Source organism: Lissotriton helveticus, chromosome 11 (genome assembly GCF_964261635.1).
Source record: "Lissotriton helveticus chromosome 11, aLisHel1.1, whole genome shotgun sequence".
Lineage (NCBI taxonomy): Eukaryota > Metazoa > Chordata > Amphibia > Caudata > Salamandridae > Lissotriton > Lissotriton helveticus.
In genome coordinates, this window is record NC_136072.1 from 936,941,903 (window position 1) to 936,965,951 (window position 24,049).

General features: G+C 42.8%; 1 protein-coding gene and 1 pseudogene across 4 annotated transcripts in view; both read right to left on the reverse strand.

The window, feature by feature from the left end:
* Positions 1-21,410, reverse strand: part of SMTN (smoothelin) — a 1,119,422-nt gene extending 1,098,012 nt beyond the window's left edge. For 2 of the 4 annotated variants that reach the window (XM_078667267.1, XM_078667268.1), the window contains exons 1-2: positions 19,684-19,863; positions 17,484-17,597 (exon numbers count right to left, since the gene is read on the reverse strand). In XM_078667267.1, the coding sequence (XP_078523393.1) occupies positions 17,484-17,597; positions 19,684-19,767 (198 nt within the window). In that variant the 5' untranslated portion in view covers positions 19,768-19,863. Of the gene's footprint in view, positions 1-17,483; positions 17,598-19,683; positions 19,864-21,267 lie in introns of those variants that run through there. The other 2 variants (XM_078667269.1, XM_078667270.1) reach the window with 2 other exon arrangements.
* On the reverse strand, positions 3,423-3,536 carry LOC144793280 (U4atac minor spliceosomal RNA; annotated as a pseudogene).
* Positions 21,411-24,049: the final 2,639 nt, after the last annotated feature.

Below are 24,049 nucleotides of genomic sequence, written 5' to 3' on the forward strand. Positions count from 1 at the left end.
CCCCGTTGCTTGTGCTTGCTCTCCTGCCCCCCTATCATTGCTTGTGCTTGCTCTCCTGCCCTCCCCTCGTTGGTTGTGCTTGCTCTCCTGCCCCCCCTTCGTTGGTTGTGCTTGCTCTCCTGCCCCCCCCTCGTTGGTTGTGCTTGCTCTCCTGCCACCTCGTGCTTGCTGTCCTGCCCCCTCGTTGCTTGTGCTTGCTGTCCTGCCCCCTCGTTGCTTGTGCTTGCTCCCCTGCCCCCTCGCTGTGCTTGCTCTCCTGCCTCCCACCCTCGTTGGTTGTGCTTGCTCTCCTGCCACCTCGTGCTTGCTGTCCTGCCCCCTCGTTGCTTGTGCTTGCTTTCCTGCCCCCCTCGCTGGTTGTGCTTGCTCTCCTGCCCCCCCTCGCTGGTTGTGCTTGCTCTCCTGCCCCCCCTCGCTGGTTGTGCTTGCTCTCCTGCCCCCCCTCGTTGGTTGTGCTTGCTCTCCTGCCCCCCCTCGTTGGTTGTGCTTGCTCTCCTTCTCCCCTAGTTGGTTGTGCTTGCTCTCCTGCCCCCCCCCTCGTTGCTTGTGCTTGCTCTCCTTCTCCCCCCTCGTTGCTTGTGCTGGCTCTCCTGCCCCCCCCTCGCTGGTTGTGCTTGCTCTCCTGCCCCCCCAATCACTGGTTGTGCTTGCTCTCCTGCCTCCCCTCGTTGCTTGTGCTTACTCTCCTGCCCCCCCCCATCGTTGGTTGTGCTTGCTCTCCTGCCCCCCCCTCGTTGGTTGTGCTTGCTCTCCTGCCCCCCTCGTTGGTTGTGCTTGCTCTCCTGCCCCCCCTCGTTGGTTGTGCTTGCTCGCTCTCCTGCCCCCCCCCTCGTTGGTTGTGCTTGCACTCCTGCCCCCTAGTTGGTTGTTCTTGCTGTCCTGCCCCCTCGTTCGTTGTGCTTGCTCTCCTGCCCTGCTATTGGCATTGTAAATGACAATGTCATTTATTCATGTTTTAAAAACAAAAATATAAATAAAAATAATGTCATGAGCAATGCCAATAGCTCTAACTTTAAGAATGCCGAGACTATTGCATTGTAAATGCTTGTTCTGTAGTAATTTTCACTCTCATCTTTCTTTGCACGTTCGTCTTCTCCTTTGGCTGACCACTGGTTGCTGCTCCGTTTGAGTGGAATTTTTGCAGCAAATGTAGATTGTCTATGAAAACGGTTAGGCATTTGGCTGAAAGATCATTTCTAATTCAGAAGAAAGCTCTAAAGCATTTCAGCTCGTAGGTGCCTCCACCTAAAGTCTAATATGCCACCTAGCATCGTGAAGTATTTGTGCATTTTCCAAATCGACATTAACAGACGAAGGAAGGCTTCAGACACGAAGACCAGTAAGTGAGAAGCTGCCTGAGGCTTTACCATAAATTGCACCCATGAATCATCCCATGAAAACAATGTAGGCGATGAGACATTAGATCGGGCTTCAAACGAAAACATTTAGCTTCATCATTTAAAAAAAAAAAATATTTAAGGTAGACAACATTCACATTTTTTAATTTTTGTATTTCTGTCGTAGCACCGGTTTTGCTCACATTTTATGGATCTTTACTTTAAAGTAATAGTCCCCACCTTCTGCGTGATGTTAGCCAAAAATAATGCAACTAATAATATATTTTCCTAACCACTGAGTAAAATGTCAAACACTGAGAGCTAGTCCAGCGAATGATCCAATACCATGAAAGGAAGTTTGGAGCATAGCTGACAGAAATTATTTAATACAAAGGGTGGTTAGTAGCGCTTCTAACTACTTCAAAAAAGCGTGACAGGCTACAGACATAGATGCGGGTCTAAATCATTTCAGTGAAAGCATAGGACTACTCTAATAACACACATCGACGATGGCTGTGGCAACATAATTACAGACTTTGCTGCAGTGCATAGATTTTACTTTTAAACCTAACAATATATTCAGCTCACATAATATTGATGTTTATGTCGTAATATACCCCGGCAAAAAATAAAAGTCAACTTTGTGGTCCACTTTATATATGCGCAGTTTAGCCAAGACCTGTGGCAACGAGTTGGAGAGGGAAGGAAAAGGGTTCAGTATCGTAATCGAGGGCAATGGGGAGATGCTGAGCCGGTGAAACTGCTGCGTGCACAGCATTTGTTTCCATAAATGTTGATGCAACAAAACATATCAACATAAACAGGTCACAAAAGTTTGACCAGCTAAAACAAAATGTAGCACATGCCAAGCTGGGATGGGACCACTTTCTTGCTGCAGGAGGTGAGAAAACGCAGCAGCGATGCATGTAGACAGGAGGTCTTTCTTTCTTTGTATCACGCTGCAACATGTTATTTGTAGTGTGCCAAGTATAGCTTTATGAATCAAAACTGGGATCTGTATTTAATTTTGATAAAAAAAACTTCAACTGTCCGTGGAAATTCGGGACGTCTGGTTCACCCTACACCTGGCTCTCACAGTGACTGTGTTGTCTAGGAGCCTCCCCGTCCGAATGACTGACTCACTTGGTTCTCTATGACAATCTGGTTCCACAGGAGGGAAAATGTCCATTACAACTCAGGCATTACATCGCAATGCCTTTACAACGCAACTTTTACAACGCGAATGCCTTTACATTGCATGCCATTACAACGCATGTCATCACAACGCATTATAGGGTTAGTAATGGAGAATTTTAAGTTTTAGGGCGGGTGTAGGTTTTGGGGTAGTTGGGAATAGTAATTTTTACCCCTACATGATCCAACACTTTCCCTACTGTTGCACTCACTAGAGTGGGAATAGTAATTTTTACACCTACGCTATCCAACACTTATCCTACTGTTGCACTCACTGGAGGGAGTATAGTACATTTTACCCCAATGCTATCTAACACTTACCCTACTGTTGCACTAAAAGTATTATGCGCTGTAAAGGTATGCGTTGTAATGGAATGCGTTGTAATGGTATTTTTAAAAAATGTGTTGTAATGGTATGCGTTGTAAAATCATGCGATGTAATGGTAGTTGCGTTGTAAAAACTGCGATGTAAAAGCATGTGTTGTAATTGTTTGCATTGTAACGTCATACATTCCCACAGGAGTAGTGCCAAAGAGTGCACAGTGCGCATAACCCAAGTCTTCCTGACAGCAGATGAAAACAAGCATTTTCAGTGCAATAGGTCTCCCATTAGGGAATGTTTGAGCTATTGGCAATGCAAATGTTAATGTTTGTTAGTTTTTTATTTTTTTGTCAACAATTATACTACCAGTTGCATAAGTAATTAACGAAAAGGCATGAAGCAACAAAAGGGTGCAGTACCATAGGCTGTTACTAGGTGTACCTGTGGCATTGTAAAAGCATCTTTATTAACCTTATAAAGGTTCTGCACCCTTACAATTATACAGTGAACAATTGCATTACGACTGCTGTATCTTACTGTTACTATAGTCGTTGATGCTATGGATCTACAGTTCCAAATATTGCATGGCGCAATAGTGGTGCATAAGTGCTGTTAAGGTGTTAGCAGTACTGCTCTCACTATACGTTCATTGAACAGCAGCAAACCCCCAAGAAAAAGATGGAGGAAAGTAAAATGGCAGTACAACGTTGATGATCAGTAGAAACCCTCTATTTATTACGGTGATAATTGCAGAATTATTGTATGAAACAAAAATCTTGCTGAATAGTATTACAGCAGGTAGAGGAGCTTACTAAATCGAAAGTCTCGTCACTATTGTAATGCAGCCCATCATACATTGCACCTCCTTGCCATGGTGATTTGCATATTAACGGACAGAGTGAAAGGTTGAACCTCTTCCCGGGGAGGCTCGCGTTTTGCAGATTTGGTGTTTGGATAAACGTTGTTTATTACTGAACAGTGCGGCTGACATGAGATGGGTGCCGCAGAGAGAGAGAAATGAACGCCGAAGAAAAAAAAGTTAGTAGACAGTCCTCTTGATTTGAACAGAGAATGAAACAGACCTCTAACTTTTCCATCAGCAGTTTAATGATAGATCCCAAGATATTAAGTTTACTATTCAATATAGTTCCACCAGTATTGATTTCCTTGACATTTCCATCAAGGCAGAGAAAGGACAACTTTACACCACTCTATTTAAGAAATATGGTGAGAAAAACACCCTCCTATGTTACACAAGCCACCATCCTAGAAATCTGAGGGATAATTTTCCTTATGAGCAATTCCTCATATTTTTTACGAATTGCTCACGCAAAGTGGATTACTTTAGGGAGTCGGAGGGCCTACTAAAGAGACTGGTAGAGAGGGGTTGCCTAAAGAGCTTACTTAAGCAGGCCTGGAAATGGGCTTGGTTTAACCAAAGGGAAGCCCTGCTTGAACCCAACCAACAGGCGGGTGGCACACAAGATAGATCATCCTATGTGACGACGTACTGTATTCTGAGCAGCGAGATAAGACAGGTTATTAACAAGTACTAGGCATTAGTGACAGATGAGATTGACATGACAGAGCCACCCATGCATGTATTCAGGAAAGGAAAGAGCATTAGCGATCATGTAGTAAGTTCCTACCTAGGAGGCCCTTCGTAACCCTCCATGACTTCACTGTGGAATTTACCTCAAGTCACTGGCCATTTTAGATGTGATAAATTGCAAAGCCGGTGTTTTGACGATAGATTCTAAAATATTCTACCACAATGAACACACATTTACACTGAAAAGACATACCAGCTGTAATAGTGTGGATTTGATAGATGCTATGATATGTCCGTGTGGGTTTTTATACATTGGCCAGATCCATCAAAATTTGAAAGTACACATACTTCAACACTGTAGTTGAATCAGGTGCAAGGTTCAATTGGTGCCTCTTGAGAAACACTTCCATACTTTTAATCACCTTGCTGAAAGTCTAAAACGGATAGTGTTAGAAAAGACCAATCTGGGGCCATGGGGTGGCAGTTTGGTTGACATTCTCAGTTTGCGGGAATAAAATGGATGCACATCCTGGACGCTGTAGCCCACGGATTGAATGAGTATGAAGAGATTAAAAGGCAGGTGTCCCTACTTAATAATGACTGACATGATGAATCACACGTCATTTGGACGTAGGTTGTTATAAACTGGAAAGGTTCACATGATGTGACTTTAAGTGTAACCATGGGTCTTGCCATTGATACCTTGCTCCTACAATGTGATCTATATTACTGTGCAATTCTCACTATATGACATAGTAATTAATCACGTTTGGAATCTTTGTATGTTTTTACTGAGGAAACTTTTACAACAATGATGGTCTATCTCCAACAACTGTAACTGTCTAATAGTAATAACAATGAACAATTGGCAGTTTAATTGCATGACGTTGTGACCCAATAACTGTGTTTGTTGCCTGCTATTATATAACATGATATGCCTTATAATCACGCAGCTTGACATATTAGATCAGCAATTGTTAACACTGTCATTTTTCGGCTTACATATTGATATATAATTCATTAGACCTGTACGTAGATCAAATCGTTAAATGTCTATTTTAACGAGTGACTGGCCATCCCAGCTAATGTTCACATATTTCAAAGTATGTGCCTGGCGCATCTCACAATTAATTCTGTTGGGCCCTTAGACTTGTTTACTGACTTGTGCCACTCTGTGCATAACTGCTATTGTGACAAGTAACAATTTCATAAGGCCCTCTTCAACAGGGTGAGTAATGCAGTTTTTATTACTGCCACCGTTTTCTATCTTATATTAATTAGACCTTTGTGCTATTGCTTTCAACATAATTACATACTGGATCTTATTAGACCAATATGACGGGGCACACTTGCATGGTCTATAGATGAGGAGCTGGTTGGCCTTCACATTTGAGATCAAATCTAGGTGACTGGAATACAGTGGATTTCAGGTGAGCTTGGAATACAGTGGATTTCAGGTGAGCTTGACCACCGTGTATGAGTGTATCTCTATATCATTAACACCTTCATTAGTCTTCTGACTGGTGTTCTCCTCTCCATCTACTAGGTTGCTCCTAACTGTCCTGATGAAGACCCTTAAATAAGGTTTAATTGGCCTTTCATCATCTTGGGCCGAAACGTCGACATTTCTTATTTGTGTGACCTGTACTAATATCTCTATCCATAGGGGATTAGAATGGTACACTGTACCTATGCATTATGGATGTAAAATGATCTAAACGTTTAATCAGACAGGCACGAATACCATCTGGTTGTAAGTAATTGTACTGTATCGCTTTCATCTTTTCTCACTTATGCAGAAGCACTTTTGCTAGTACTTACTATTAACTTTTTGGAGCGACCAATGTATATAAAAAGTAAATTATGTGTATATGTTCAAATGTCATTACATGTTTTAGTTTATTTCAATGGGACTAGGTGCTTTCTGCGTTGTGGTTTATGGTACACTCATTTTCTTGCTGAGTAATGTGCTATCCGACTGACTTCTGAACTGGGGTTGTCTAACTACCTTATTGGATTCTATATTGGCTATAAGTATTGCCCTATATGAATAACCTCAGTTGGGACACATTTTCTTTTGTATCAAACTGTACCTAGGTCCTACAGTGAACTGGCTTTCCCCTTTGCTGTGTAATGGTTTATGAGTGTGACAAGGAAAGGACTAATAAATCTGTTAATGAAAATCGATAAACGTGTATGGGGGCATGCCACAAGTATTAGTTGCAGGGCCTAAGCTTTCCATTTTCTTTAGCTGGAACATTGTAGAAAGGCTGGAAGGAAAGCCCTTTTCGGAATGCACCAAGATCAACATCAGATCAATAAAACAGAGTGGAAATGTAAGGTCAGTATAAAAAACCCAAAAAACTGAAGCGAGGATGGGGAATTTGTAATGGACATTCAATACAACACAGTTTAAATGTATGCACTCGATGGTTGAGAATGCCTGAGAGATGCTGATAGAAGAGATGGGCGAGTGTGCTGAAGGAAACTAAACAGGAGAAGCATCTTAAGACTACTTTATTTCTTACACTGAAAATGTCAGAAGAACAGAGCACACAAGTTAGAGGGATGTGCAGAAACTGAGTGGACTGTTGAGGTGCACACAAAGTTTAACCAACATCCAGTATAAATCAATTGTCCGTGACAAAACGATCATAAGGAAGGCCTGCCACTAAAAAACTAGTGCATTCCTTCGTTGGAGACACACTACTCAACAGATAAACATATGATGTCAATGACAATTCTCTCCCTGCGACATATGCAGAGTTCGACTGCCTACTCTTCTGAAGAAAGTCGTACATTTGAGCTTCACAATATCATATTAACACACTAATCCTCAAAACCTAGATTATTGCCCTGAAAGAACAGATATGGTGCTTTTCAAAAACAGGAAGAAGGTCTTGATCCCTTCAAATCCTACAGAGATTAAAAAGTGAGTGGCATGTATAAAAATGTTTTATCACAGCCACACATAGTTCAAAATAAATATATTAGGCTCAGTAGCAGTTGACGCTGTTTCCACCACTTTCTTTTAGTCAGACTGACCTTTAAACATTGTACATACTGGACAGCGGCACACAAAACAAGTCATAAATATCTTTACTAACTCAGTAACAACTTAGACTCCAACATACCAAACAGTACACCTAGCTGTCAGTCACTTCAGCATTAGGGGGCATCTCTTTCTCTCATCAACAGCACACACCAGCTCGTTGGCCAAGCAAGCCTTTTTCAGTAACCAGCTCATTCCCTACTTGGTCAAACTAAAAAAACATTTGGTTGCTTTGCAGAAATCGTGGAACCACATGTACCTCCAGGACATCCAGCATAGGCTTTGAATACACTACACAAAATGCAGAGTACCACTGCTAAAACTCTTGATTTCAAGAACACTGAAGGACCGCACCTTCAGTCCATAATGGCTCACACGAGTGCAAGAAATGCACTCCAAAAGTCATGTGTTTGGTGTGCTGGGTCCTCATGAACGAGTCTACATTTCTAATGAGGTCTTCCGACTATGGCATAAATGTAGTTTCGCTACTTACATTAAAAAAAAATAAGATGATGGCAAAAGAACCCTACGAAGGGCTGGTAGCCTCATCCAACTCCAGCCTCAGTTTTCGAATTTCAGTAACTAACCAGACGCACATCCTCACTCATGCATAGTACATTTCACAGATCCATAGTTCACCCCATCATCACCCATTCCACCAACTTCTTTATATAAGAAAGCCCAACTCCAGAAACAAAATGGAAAACTCATGCTATTGAACTTTTTTTTGCATCCTACCTGCAACTCTTAATCACTTTTTTTTTTTTTAATACCGATATGGTTTTATTTAAAAAAAAAAAAATACCTAGCAAGCTGTATCATTTTGTCCACTAGGTGCGCATACACCTCCCAAACCATGTAATGCTGGATTTTAATAAGTTTGAGGTACATCAATCAGTTTTCTACGAAAAATGTGTGTTACTTGAAAGATGAAGAGAGGTCCGTAGTTAGAGAGTAAGCTCTATAGATGCCAGTAGCTCTCCCTATAAGGGGCTACACATTATAGCCCTGAATTTACACCTTACCATCTCCGACTGAAAGTTAGCTTTGTGCTTTGAGTAAAAAAGGCAGTAGTCTTCAATATTAGATTGCATTTTAAAGAGCACTCTTAACAGCAACACTAGCAATTTCACAAACAAATATGCTCAAATCGTACATGCTGGTAAAACGTCATTAGGTCAACCCCCACTCAAATAGGCCTTGGCTGGTATATTAGCAGTGAAACGGAGGCTGCAACCTCACTTCGTCAACCAGAAACAGATTTAATTTTAATTAATTCCAACAATTGCGAAGCGTGGGCACGACATATAAAATTCAGGAAATATGCTGTGAAATTCTGCATAGAAGCTAACTGAGCAAAGCACTCAGAACTCTAATTTGGGACACATTTCCGAATACCTACAGGAATCACCAGCATGAAATCAACTGAAGAAGGGAATCTTAAAACAAGGGTATATGGTAACCTCCTCAAATTAATGATTGCCCGACTTCTATGTTTTAAGTTGAAACATTAAACACGGGTTGCAAACAAATGGCGATTGAAACTCTCCTAGAACAACAGGGAGTGTTACAACCGCTGACAAAGGAATTATTCCAGTTAATTGACGCTTGCAACTTTCTTTTCTTCACTCTCAATTGGTACTGGGATCCACGCCAGCTATCCGAGCTGCAGGTACAGGGGGCTCTTTCGAGTGAAGCGCTGTCTCCCTCATGTGGAGGTAAAGGGCCTTTACCAAAACCGCTTAATGAGAAAAATCTTGCAACACTGTCTAAAAAGAAATACGTATAAACCATTTCTTCTCTGTGCCCACCTGTATTAAAATGTACATTTTCAAGCGGCCGAATTACCAAATTTGAACTCCAGTTACCTAATGGCTCACTGAACAATAACTAATCTCAATGGTAAATCAGACGTTTACGGTCAAGGCTTCAATTTAATACAGATGTTCGCAATGTAGAGATTAAAATCATCTCTTCCAATCCACGAGGACATAGAACAAGCATTGACAAAGCCAAAATGTCTCGCCTATGTGAGCTCTTGTGGCTTTATTGGAGTGACATTGTGTGGCACTGTGAGGCTTGGAGTGGAGTGGCATTCTGAGGTAAAGTGGAGTGAAGTTGCATTGTATGGAGTGGAGTGGCATTGAGTGGGTGGAGTGACACTGTATGAATTAGAGAGTCATTCTGTGGGGTGGAATTGCATTGTGTGGCGTGGAGTGGGATGGTGCGGAGTAGAGTGGCATTGCATGGAGGTACTAAGTGAAGTGGATTGAAAGAAGCAACACGAAGAAGGGGTGGGTGGGAGGGGAAGAAGCAACACAGAGGAGGGGAAGAAGCAACACAGAGAAGGGGCGGGTGGGAGGGGAAGAAGCAACACGGAGAAGGGGCGGGTGGGAGGGGAAGAAGCAACACGGAGAAGGGGCGGGTGGGAGGGGAAGAAGCAACACGGAGAAGGGGCGGGTGGGAGGGGAAGAAGCAACACGGAGAAGGGGCGGGTGGGAGGGGAAGAAGCAACACGGAGAAGGGGCGGGTGGGGAAGAAGCAACACAGAGAAGGGGCGGGTGGGAGGGGAAGAAGCAACACCGAGAAGGGGCGGTGGGAGGGGAAGAAGCAACACAGAGAAGGGGCGGGTGGGAGGGGAAGAAGCAACACAGAGAAGGGGCGGGTGGGAGGGGAAGAAGCAACACAGAGAAGGGGCGGGTGGGAGGGGAAGAGGCGGGTGGGAGGGGAAGAAGCAACACAGAGAAGGGGCGGGTGGGAGGGGAAGAAGCAACACAGAGAAGGGGCGGGTGGGAGGGGAAGAAGCAACACAGAGAAGGGGCGGGTGGGAGGGGAAGAAGCAACACAGAGAAGGGGCGGGTGGGAGGGGAAGAAGCAACACAGAGAAGGGGCGGGTGGGAGGGGAAGAAGCAACACAGAGAAGGGGAAGAAGCAACACAGAGAAGGGGCGGGTGGGAGGGGAAGAAGCAACACAGAGAAGGGGCGGGTGGGAGGGGAAGAAGCAACACAGAGAAGGGGCGGGTGGGAGGGGAAGAAGCAACACAGAGAAGGGGCGGGTGGGAGGGGAAGAAGCAACACAGAGAAGGGGCGGGTGGGAGGGGAAGAAGCAACACAGAGAAGGGGCGGGTGGGAGGGGAAGAAGCAACACAGAGAAGGGGCGGGTGGGAGGGGAAGAAGCAACACGGAGAAGGGACGGGTGGGAGGGCGAAGAAGAAACACGGAGAGGGGGCAGGTGGAAGGTCGAAGAAGCAACACTGAGAAGGGGTAGGTGGAAGGGCGAAGTAGTAACACTGAGAAGGGACAGGTGGGAGGGCAAAGAAGCAACACAGAGAAGGGGCGGGTGGGAGGGCAAAGAAGTAACACAGAGAAGGGGCGGGTGGGAGGGCAAAGAAGCAACACAGAGAAGGGGCGGGTGGGAGGGCAAAGAAGCAACACAGAGAAGGGGCGGGTGAGGGGCGGGTGGGAGGGCAAAGAAGCAACACAGAGAAGGGGCGGGTGGGAGGGCAAAGAAGCAACACAGAGAAGGGGCGGGTGGGAGGGCAAAGAAGCAACACAGAGAAGGGGCAGGTGGGAGGGCAAAGAAGCAACACAGAGAAGGGGCGGGTGGGAGGGCAAAGAAGCAACACAGAGAAGGGGCGGGTGGGAGGGCAAAGAAGCAACACGGAGAAGGGAAGGGGGGATTAAATAGTACCTCAATCATAGAGCGAGCTGCAAATTGACACCAAATAATATGAATCAATCTGGTGCTTGGTCTATGTTCCAAATAAAGAAAAAGAAGAGATGCTCCATAGATGATGGCCAAATAGGAGGCAGCAAAGAAGAGTGGCCTAGCGCCTGGATATCCTCTTGGGTGATTAGCCACGTTCTACAAATCCGAGTTGATTGATTGATTGACAATGATGCCAACGAATGGTAAACAATGGAGGGCTCCAGTGCACATGCTTTCAGTAGGAGACACATAAAAATCAGAGGAAATAACATTGTTGGCAGTAGAACAAAACAGCATGGCAATGGTTGAAAAGGATATACCATGCTGGATACACACAGAGGAAATCGGAGAGGGGATATACCAGACAGGTATGGGACGTGATTGATTGCACAGGATTAAAGTGACGGTTGTGAGCAAGACTACAAACGCAGCAAATATTGACAAAGCCAATAAGACTCACCTTTAAAATGCAAGTGCTGAACTATTGGCTTTGTCAGTGTTTCTAAAGTATAATTTAAGACATGGAAAAGAAAAAAACATTTTCTTATACTTGAGGAAAAGCAAACGTATCTCATTGTATCTCAAAACTGTACATTGAATTCAATGTTTTCTATCTCTATAAATGTCATTGTTGATTTTTCAAATACTTTTCACTTAGGAAACTAAACAGAATTTAAAAATGTCAGGATGTAAACCGAAATGCTTGTCGAAGCCTAATTTACCTTTCACAGGTGGCAGCCATTTGGACTATTGCAGTGGCCCGGGGAGCAGATTTATGAGCCTCTATAAGGGTCATGCTAAGTACACCTTGTGCCTCCGACACCAGCTGAGTAAGTGCAGCAGATGACCATTCTCCCAGTGACATAAAAGTTTATGCCAAAGCTGTGCTTTCGTGCGATATGTGGGATGCAACAGATAAAAGAAAAACAACCCTTAAAGCATACTCTTTAGCCATACCTCAACAAAAACATCCCAGTTGCTGGTCCTTTTGCAGACCAGTACGGAGAGGTGGGGAGCAAAACAGGAAAGGGGTGGGGGGATTAGGGGTGAAGCAGAACGTGAGGGAAAGTGTGAGAAAAGACACGCACAATGCTGAATGAAAAAGAAAAAAGTAGTAGTTCCCTAAATGTGAGCAGTGGAAGGATACAAGTCAGCCAATTAAAATGATTGTAAAGAGGGTACAATCCAATAGAGGAACAAATAGAAGAAGAGGAAGGCAAGCCACTGAGTAAGAGGCAAGCAGATGAGTGACAAAGTCAACCAATGTGATAAGTAACTGACTGGCTGTAAACCCATTGTAAAATCACAACCGGTCTTTTGCAACCAGACTGTTTGGGCTGTCCAGTAGGCGAGATCAAAAATGGCTTGGATCTAAAATGGCTTGAGAGACACAATTTCAAATGCACAGACTTTGAAAACCACAGGGAACCCAAATTCAGCATATAGATTATAGCCTAAATTATATAAATTTAAACAAATAGGGATGGATTGAAGTTCAGTGTGCTGGCACAAGCTGTCTTAATTCCACCCCCAATCAAACCTCTGTACTATGAATAAAAAAAACACACTATATCAAACCTGCTACACCAAGAACAGGTTTGGATGTTTTGTGATTCTTAAAGTCCTTAGCTGTGCTATGGAATAAGCTCAATTTCAGGTTTGGCTACAGAGAGATTTGGCTTATAGGAACAATTTCTTTCGTTATCAGTTCTTTAAAATACACTTAAGAGTACTCTTGCTATGGCTACACACCAGAAGAACATTTCTCTCCTACTGCATGCTATGGGCTATTTGATGTACCATTCTGCCTTCTAAAGAATGTCTGCACTGCAATGCAAAAAGGCCTCCCTCACCACTCAAATGTACATTTCATCATGCATTCAACTTTTTATGTCATGCATGTATATTATAAACACCACCATGCCCACCACCACTATCAACTATTATCACTACCACCGTTACCAGAATTGTACGTGTGCTATTGATAATTAAACAAAATATTACTAAGTCTATGTCTGGTGAATAACGAAAAATGTATGCCAGACCAAAGGCTTTATCAATCCTCGTAAAGAATTTAAACTTTTCTCATATTCATTTCTCCTGTGAAGTTTTTATCTATTTTGATTAGAACTACTAAAAACAGATATTGGCAAAGTCACCCATTTTGACGTTTGTATATTTTAAAACCTTAGGCAACCTCTCCCCACAACCATATGAATTAGGAAGCTACTCGCTGAAAAAGCGCTTCAACACCCCATCAAGGGTAGCAAGAGCTATATAAATGCAAACCTTTTTCCCTCTTTTTTCCCACCACTATCATTCTCAATCCAAATAACTGACTAACTGAGCCACCACCCAAATGACTTATATTTTCACTATTCTAATTCACCACTAATCCTTTATGGGTTCTGGAATAGCATGCTACTCGCCGAAAAAGCACTTTGACACCTCGTCACGGGTAGTATGCGCTATATAAATGCAATTACAATACAACATACACACACAGAGCTATTACCACCGTAACGTCAGTGGTGAAACTTCCTTTGTATACACAAAAATGAGGTATCTCACAGGAATCAGATGTTCAAGCTTACATTATACACACAAGGAGCACACAGGCATCAGCAATGCATAGTTCCCTAGCATAGAGAACAAGTATAACGCAGGCTGCTGCAAAGCAGCCTTACCAAACACATAGAAATCAGGTATCACACGGGCATCAACTATGCAAGCTTTCTTCACACAAGGAAGAGATATGACCTGATTATGGACCACAAACTTCACTTTCTGACACATAACAGATACCAAAGGGGAATCTGGTGTATGTAGTAGGTACAAAGTGCGATGCACTCAAATCTTAAATTCGAGGTCTGTCTCTATGTCACTTTAAATACTTTTCCTTTTCGTGCCGTTAGCAAACTCCTACGTCAAAACATAGCAATACACGATTGTAACACAGCAATTACTAAAAGCTATCTAAAATGAAACCATAGGCGTCACTGTATGCTAAAACTCCTCGAAATCATGGACATTTCAGCAATTATTACTAGATGAAACCACAATACAAAATCAAGTCATCGTGACAGAAAAGGATAGCTGTGCCAAGAAAGTTTAGTGGTATCCCAACAGAAGATATTGCAAACTACTGTACAATGATGTTACGACAGGTATAGAAAGAGATTCTGATGAATGATTTGAAGTCCTATACTCTGATGACAATTTCTCCAGCTCTGCTGTTATCCTTTTTTGGGGAAAAAAATCTACTTTTATTTCCTTCTTGGAGATAGTTTGTAAATGAAAAGGCCATACCTGAACATGATGCAGACATGCCTTGTGTGTCTTATTTTATAAAACGATTATCTGAACATATTTTCCGTAGCACTGTGCCCAGAGCTTAAGTTATTTTAAACAAGTTGTCACTTACAACCCATTCCGATTTTGGTTTTAAGTCTTTAGGGAAAAATTCTGCAATTACGTTAAGGCAGAACATTGATGCACTCAGACAGCTGCTCCAACAGATTAACTAGCTTCCCAGAATGTGATATGGACTTGGATCTTTCACTGATAAACACATTTGAGTGGTTCCGTTTTTCTAAAGAACGTTCATGGAAGTGGAGAAGGGCCAAAACAAAGTTTGCATACCTGTGTAGATTGAATATTGTCCAGTTTTGTTAAACACTTTGTATGCTATTAATGTATTATGTGATTGTTTTTTCTGTTTCATGATCAAGTTGCATCGTGTATCCTTGGTAGTGTTGGACAAAACTACTTTGTGCCATAGGTGAAATATGCTCTTTTTTTAAAAACCTGTCTACGTTGTGAAATTGTTGTACAAAAACCACCCAAATTTGCTTTGCAATCGAACTTTTGAAGCAGACAATTTTCACAGTGTGTGCACTTTGTGTAGTTCTTTCTGTCAAAATCAGCTGCAGGGAGAACCAATCAAACTGCTTGCATAAGAATGGGATGGTTCGTATATTTCTTACTAGATCTCGTTTCACGTGAAAGAACCACATAATTTGCCCGAAACGCACAGCTGTCAAGTAGCTGTCATTTTTTCTTCCACAAGTGACTTTTGTGTAATTTCATTGGAATCCTTCCACAGAATAAAAATAGTTTACCCAGTAGCAATGGCAGTAGTGCAATGAAGAGTGCGTGCAAGTAAAGGATCGACAGGGACAATGCACTTTGATCAATCAAATGTACATCTGTTACATTTTGTAAGTTATTGGGGGGAAATCGTGTTATCATAGTTCTGTGGGCCAAGTCTCAAATACAAAAGTCAATTATTTGTATTGAACATGGCTAAACTTTCATGTAGTCACCTCTATGCCCTGGTAGTCACAATAGCCCTTAGATGTTTTTTTATTTTGCATGCAAATACTCTTAATTTGTTTGGCAAATAATTGTAATTTCATTATAGAGTCATAAATCTTTATTCATCTATTTTGAAAACAAAACACACACTTCTGTGAACTATTAATTCACTACAATTATTCACACTCTTCATTGCACTACTGCCATTGCTACTGGGTAAACTATTTTTATTCTGTGGAAGGATTCCAATGAAATTACACAAAAGTCACTTGTGGAAGAAAAAAGGACAGCTACTTGACAGCTGTGCGTTTCGGGCAAATTATGTGGTTCTTTCACGTGAAACGAGATCTAGTAAGAAATATACGAACCATCCCATTCTTATGCAAGCAGTTTGATTGGTTCTCCCTGCAGCTGATTTTGACAGAAAGAACTACACAAAGTGCACACACTGTGAAAATTGTCTGCTTCAAAAGTACGACTGCAAAGCAAATTTGGGTGGTTTTTGTACAACAATTTCACAACGTAGACAGGTTTTTAAAAAAGAGCATATTTCACCTATGGCACAAAGTAGTTTTGTCCAACACTACCAAGGATACACGATGCAACTTGATCATAAAACAGAAAAAACAATCACATAATACATTAATAGCATACAAAGTGTTTAACAAAACTGGACAATATTCAATCTACACAGGTATGCAAACTTTGTTTTGGCCCTTCTCCACTTCCATGAACGTTCTTTAGAAAAACGGAACCACTCAAATGTGTTAATCAGTGAAAGATCCAAGTCCATATCACATTCTGGGAAGCTAGTTAATCTGTTGGAGCAGCTGTCTGAGTGCATCAATGTTCTGCCTTAACGTAATTGCAGAATTTTTCCCTAAAGACTTAAAACCAAAATCGGAATGGGTTGTAAGTGACAACTTGTTTAAAATAACTTCAGCTCTGGGCACAGTGCTACGGAAAATATGTTCAGATAATCGTTTTATAAAATAAGACACACAAGGCATGTCTGCATTATGTTCAGGTATGGCCTTTTTATTTACAAACGATCTCCAAGAAGGAAATAAAAGTAGATTTTTTTCCCAAAAAAGGATAACAGCAGAGCTGGAGAAATTGTCATCAGAGTATAGGACTTCAAATCATTCATCTTGTTCGTACAACTGAATCATAAAATACAGGAAACAATTATCAACACGTAAATGGGTCTGTCGTCCTGAAGAAGGCTCCCAATAGCTGTGAATTGCTGAAACACTGAATATAGAGGTGTGCACTTGCGGCTAGGAACCTCAGACCATGATATTGAATAATTTCTATGTTTTAAATGTGCAGTGTAAATGTTTTAGGAACACCTTGTAGCATATCTAGTAATCTGCATGATGAGTGACTGTAAATGACTGTCGCAGCTAAGTGGGTAGTATCAATATGTCAGAGGAAATTTAAAAAAAAAATAACGAAATGACCAAATGAAAATTATAATTTATTGTTTTTTTTATTTAAAAAAATCCATATGGGATATGATCGACAATAGAGTATGGACGGGACTGTATAAAGCTGTATCCATTTCGAATAAAATGTATTTAGAAATGTACATGATTGAATATTTGAATACCAATTCCAGGTTCACTCGAGGAATAAGGTGTAAAAATATTCAAAATACACATTTTAATCATGGAAAGATAGTGTTCACATGAATGAATAAGCGATTTGTACAGCGTGTGGCTACTCCGAGGAGTGTCCTGGCGCAAGTGGGCCGAGCTCTGATACATAACCGCATCAGCCAAAAAACCTAAAGCAAACTGAAATACCAGCAGGTTTCAGAGGTTTTATGACATGAAATTACAGAAGACATAACAACATACTGCAAATAAATCGCCATATTTTGCAAGTTTGTAAAAGCCAGCTGAGCTCATCCAAATAATCTTAATATACATTGTTTTCGATTTTTGAGCAACAAATTGCATAGTAGCTGTGACACAAAAATACTATGCTTGACTTACCAAGCTGCGGAGGGTACACTCATCCATACTGGAGTACAGTTCCTCAGACATGCTGCTCCTTTGGAAATCTGCCACGTCAGGCTTCAAAACAACAGAAGGGAAACCTTGTGTTTTCTATGCGAGGAGAGAAAGAAAGAATAGTTTAGAAAATGTTCATTGTAATGCATTTTAAAATCAACTGCCACCACCAAGGGCCACTAAACTAGCATAGCATAGGTGAACAGTTTCTCCCATTCTTTAAATCCATGTATTTTTCATTAATCTCATTACCAGTGAAAAAGAAAACCACAGAATGGGGCACCGACGAGTGAGACCAGATACTAAGAAAGTAAGGTGCAATAATTTGGAAACCCTGCTCTGAAAAAATGTATTTAGGAGCTTTGCCAAGCATCACACAGCAAGAAACTTTAAGCGATGTCATGAACAAGTGAATTAGACAAAATTTCTCCATTTCAGAATCTTTAGCTAAAGCCACTTGTAAGACAGTCAAAGCATATAGTTCACCAAACGAGGTGGTGAGAGATAAAGTAACAAGTCAAGGACCAACACAGCGAAAACACAGGATTTATTTTTTGTTTTGCTTTTTATGTTAGTGAGATTGTTCAACATTTTCTCAATAAGCTATAAACACCGGCTAGGACGCCAATATTATGGAAGTGATGATATGATGGAGAAAGAGATTATCCCCAGGCCCTTCACCTGGACGTTATACTCGCGTGGGGGCGTAGAGAAATGAGAAGAATGCAATTTTGCAAAAGGCGGAGCGCCAGCTCCTTTGCCTTTCAGCCAAACATTAAGAGTATTGCTTTTCCAACATCGAGCTTGAAGCTACTGCTGACACCGATTACTGAACATCCTGCCAGCTTCCTGGGAAAGTTGCAGTACTAGACACTAGGTCTTTTACAGAAATGCAGATGCAACATGGTTGTTATTAATCTCTTGTTTGTCATTACGCTGATATTTATATAGCACAAACCGAATTGTCTACTAGACCTGAAAGTGGTGTGATTACCCCATTGAATGGTACTCCAATTGAATGGTACACTGGAAGGAATACAGGCCGCGTTGGCCTCGTAAGCATTCGACCTGAGGCCTGCAGGTTACATACAGCTTTCTGCAGTTGGCTGTCAGCCACACTGAGTTATCTTACACGTGAATAGGACAACAAGTAACGATGGTGTGAATTTGTTCTGTCTCTGTAAAGCAGGCTTTCCTTATTTGTTCCGTAAGAACTACCTGCAATGGTAGCAACATCTTCCCTATTCAATATCACATGAGAAACAGGTATTTTACAGAATGTTCTTGCAATGCTTTCTATGACACCCACAACTGATTATAGGGACCGCTAGAATTATACAGATTCAAATTATACATCACGGACGTACTTATTATGCGCGAACTGAAAATGTATTAAGCTAGTAAAATGCATTTTGTAAAGTAGATCTTACTATTCTAGTTTGAATCTAGCTATTTTGACACTTTTGCGTGTTAGAAATTACCCAAATGCTTTAAAAGAACATCTGTACACATTCGGCGGATTGTAAACAATGAAACTGCCAAAGGACAATAAGAATGACAACAAACAGAATGTCAGTTCTTCGTCAACATGTGCAAGCTTGTTCCAATAAAAGATGCAACTCTTTTGCACAGATGATGCAGGGTATAGTTAACATGGCTTCTGGCTGTTTATATGAAAATAGTCTGATTAGATTGATCGTAACAAATGGGTTGATTATGTAGTCAGTCTCTCTAATTAAGCAAATTGATTTGCTCAATTGAGAGTCCAGTATTCCAATGGCCCCCAAAACAAGAAAAACGCAAGCCTCAAGCTTGCAAACTCTCAACTAAACCATCAATAATTTATGCAATACTGCATGCTTTCATGTCTAGTGGACTGGTTATACTATTCCCTGCTGTCTCGTAGACACTAAACAGGATCTTTTCCACATACTAGCACATGGCATTATATGCATATCTTGCTATGTCGCAATCTCTTTAAAATGCCTTCTGCTGCAGTTTGTTTTGGATATCTTGCAGACATACACATTATTTGAATTATTTTTCATAATTCTTTTGGATTGTCTTATATTTTCAAATCCAGTCTCTACACCCATTTCAGACTCAACGGGACAGAAGGTCTCCTTGGGATTCTATCAGGAACTTGTCCATCACACACCGATTTAACATTTCTCTTATGCACCTTTGATGGTTCCTTGTCTACAGCACTCCGACATTGCAGAACATCCCTTGAAGTACCACTCCACAGTCTATCAGCAATGCTCATCTGTGGCCCTTCAAGACTTCAATCTAGTTAACCTAAAACGCTTTAGATGAAAGGCACAGGAGAGCATCCTATCCTTTTGTGTCTCAGAATCCCTTACACACACACAAGGCTGCCTCATTTCAACAGAGAGGCAGTCTTACTTTCCCTCTCTGAAACCACTGTATATACACCCCAGAACTGTCATACTGTCCCGTCAGAGGTAGTACCACACTCCTTTTGGCGCTCTGGTGTTGTCCATCCATGCCAGCCCTGTCAGAATTCATCAGGCGGTTGCACACTCCACTAAACCCTATGAATTCCCCAGGCATCTAATGTTAACTCACACCTCTAGAGATTAACGCACTGACTTCTACCTCTCTGGGTCTGTGCCTTTAGACACCTGAAGCCAACTAAAGCCTACTACCTAGAGTAGATATTTTTTTAAAGCTCAGAATGCTGTTATACCACCCTACTCTATTCCCTTCTATTGCCACTCAATCTCTCATACTCTCACCAGTTGGCACTTAACACTCTCCACTGCTGGCTGCCTACTACACTGACAAGTCTCCCCAGAAATGACTACACTGCCCTTAGTCTCTCCTTCATACGCCCTTTAACCCATCCCTAAAATGCCCCTTTGTCTCACTCCTCTCCAAAAGTCCCTCACACTAAACACATGTCTGCCACCCACTTTTCTCAGTCTGCCTTATTCACACCCTATACTCTGCCTCCACACTTTCCTCGGATATGGCTGTATCTGATAGCCCCTTGACTGAAGATGTCTCACACACTCCACAGTCGCCCCTCACTAAATGGTCTCACATTCACTCTTCTCACTTTGGATCACTTCGGTATCCCTCACACATTCATTTCCTCTCATTCTTTCTCGCACCTTTCCAACCCCAGTCTGCCTCCAACATTCCTTAGTCTCCCCTGAGATTATTTCACACCCCAGCATCCACACCTACGCGTGGTCTCCCACTCTCGAAGAACCCCTTCCAATCAGCTCTCATTATCTACTCCTTTAAGTCTGTCTGCCACCCACTACCCTTCTATCAGTCTCTCTCCTATTCTCTCCGCTGCCGAGGCTGTCACCCGAGGTCCCATGCCTGAGGCTGCCTCATACTCATTTCCCCTCCTTGAACATGTCTCTTTCATACTTCACTTCTTCCACTTTGTCTACCTGTTTTCTCTCATAATATCTCACACATTCGCCTCCCCTCAGTTTGTCTCACGCTGTTATCCCCCTTAAGTCTGTTTCCCGCACTCTTCAGTGCCTAGGCTGTCCCACCACACAAAAAACAAATCCTCTGGACCCTCAGTTCCACCTCCCCCTTTCACCAAAACAACCAGTCTTTCGAGCTTTTCTCCTAAGGTTGTCCCTCAAGCACTCCACTTGTCCGTCTGCCTCGGAGGCAGTTGGTCCTCGCGCTACTGCATTCCTACAACCAGGCTCGCGCAATATCTCGTATCTGCCTTTGCTGCTGTTGCGCTGCCTTGCCCCTTCTCGCGCTTGCTTACCCGTCTCGGGCACCTGGATCCAGGCAACAGGCTCCCGCCAGCTGGGCTCTTGCAGTCCCAGTTCCGAACTAAGTGAAGAGATTGCACAGTCTGGACTAAAGTCACAAACTCCGCTTACATCCGGCACCTAGAATTGCCAGCCCACCGCATACCGCTGCACCAATAGCAACGCGCTTCCTTCATCTGTATCCGCCCACTTTTTCTCGCCACCTGGCTCGATAGGTTGGATTAAATTTCCCAGGCCCGCCTTTTGACTGAAGACGCCTCTTTCTGCGCAAAGCTTGTCGGAAGTTATAGTCTTTTGGTTGTGCCTGATCGGAGTCTTTCAGTTGTGCCATGCTCCCCATGATATGACACACGTAAGTATTACAGGGCGGATGTGGGGAGCTGTCCAGACAGGATACCTGTCTGGTTTCCGATCCGTTCCCGACGCAGAAACAGCATCAGAGGTGGAAACACCCTTGATAATAAAAGAGGCGTATGGACTAGGAAAACATTGGCACCCCCTGCAGCCAGGTCAATGGTACAAAGGAATTACTTCGTGAATCCAAATGCCGGACAGTTGTTATCCACACCGGTATTACAGTATGGCCAAATGATAGGATCGTGCGTCCAGTTGAGAGACATACAGCCTGATTCATGTAGGTAAATTGCACTCGCAAAGAGCCAGATTCTGGCCCTTTGCGAGTGCGATTTTTGCATTTGGTATTCATGATACCAAATGCAAAAATCGCTATGTAAGAATTCGCATATTTGCGTGGAATGGCATTTAAGGAATCTCTAATAGAGATTCCTCAAATGCTATTCATGACACAAAACAAAATAGCGATTTTGGACATTTGGGGCCGCTATTTACCGACAGGTCAGACCTGTCGGTAAATAGCAGAAACTCAGAAAAATGCTTTTAAAAGCATTTTTCAAAGTTGCATGTAGCACACACACATGTCCTTTGGACATGTGTGTGCGCAACACCTGTCCAAAAGTGCATTTTAGGGGTGCTACAGGGCGTCCTTTGGACACCCCTGGCACCCTTAAAATCGCTATCTTAGTTGCGAGTAGCAATTTGCTACTCGCAAATCCCCATTCATTCCTATGGGCCTCTTGGCCCATAGGAATGAATGGGGAGTATTTGCGAGTAGCAAATTGCTACTCGCAAATAAAGAACATGTAGGAATCGCTATTTCAGTAGCAATTCCTACATGAATGCCGTTTTGCGTGTCCTCAATAGCGAATCGCTATGATTCGCTATTAGGGACATGCAAAACGGCATGTACATGAATCAGGCTGATAGTGACTTTACAATGAGGGGGACAGATGATTGTTGTTGGTTCGATTTATGGCTTGGGCTGTCCAGATTAAGCGCCCTATGCTTTCAAATGAAGGACGTTATAGATACAATTAAGAGGTACTTGCGTTCATCTGAAATATTGATGAAGAATCAAACGTGTTCCAACTTGTGGAAGAGATGAGAGGGAGTCTCAGAAAAAATGTAATGGTACTTTAATTTTTCCATGCAGTGGGAAGAAGATTAAAGCTGTAGAAAGATAAAATAAAGACAATTTAAGTCTATAAAACGGAGAGTGTCCTGTCTAAGTCGGGTGTGTCTACACATATATAACTTCACAAGGCAAGGAGACAGGGAACGAGAAACAGGTTTCGGGAGAAGACAGTGACAAAAAAGAGTGCAAAGAAATAAAGCATAAGAAGCTGCCATATATGAAAATAACAAAGCCCTTTGGGCCGTACCTTATGCTGACGACAAGGAAAAAAATACGCTCGGGAGAATACACAGAGATATTCAAAGTGTTGAATAGAGAAGTGCAGCCAAAAGAAGATTCTAAGGAGCAGGAATATGAGCTGGCACAATGGTCGAGAATATCAGTGACCACTGAGAACTAAACCGGGTCATTTTTAATTTACGGCATGTATATTGTGAGAAGTTCCCAGAGAGGAGCATTGCTTTGTTCAAGAACATGAACGCGATTAGGAAAGCGCAAATATCATTTGGGTGTCTAGCCTTGATAACTGTGGCCTGCGGATGTAGCGGTGCGTGTGCGTGCGTCTACTAGAGCGCTAACAGCACTACATCCCTATCCAACTATACAAACTTTTTCACAATGTCCCAGCATTAGATGCCCAATATATATCACAGTCTGAATACGATGCTCTGTACTTGCGTGTCCCTTGGTGACGGCTTCAGGGTCTCAGCTAACAGGCATGGTCCTTTAACTTCTGACTTGGGGGTGGATTGGGCTGCAGGTTGTACCTCGGGAGGTTGCCTCTGCCGCCTTCTCTGGTGCGGGGTGTGTTTCTGGTGGGGGTTGACGTGGCTGGGGATCCACCTTCTGACTCAGGCACCACCTCTCGGGTCCCTGCTGGTGAGTTGCCTTCATCCTCTTGTGTCGTGGCTCTGGGTGATTCATTGGTTCTGTCCATAGCTTCTGGGTTTACCCTCAGTCCAGGGGATATCTCCTTTTACCAGGAGGTGTTCCTCGATACTTCCTCCCCCTCCTTTCTAGCGGTCACCATGGTCCCTTTCGTGGCTGTCACGGTCCATGGACCCGGTTCGTAGAAAGTCTAGAACTTCCCTCCAGGGCGTCTGTTTCGTATGACTACTTGCGCTCCCTGGCACAATCGCCGTGGTGTTGCTCTCCGGCGCTGGCTTGCTCGCTGATTGTTTTGTCGCCTCCGCTCCTGGGTCTCATCCGTGTTGTTCAAGACCGGTACCGTCCCCGGGGCAACGGGGAGGAGATCTCTGCGTTGGCCTTGGAACATGAGGATA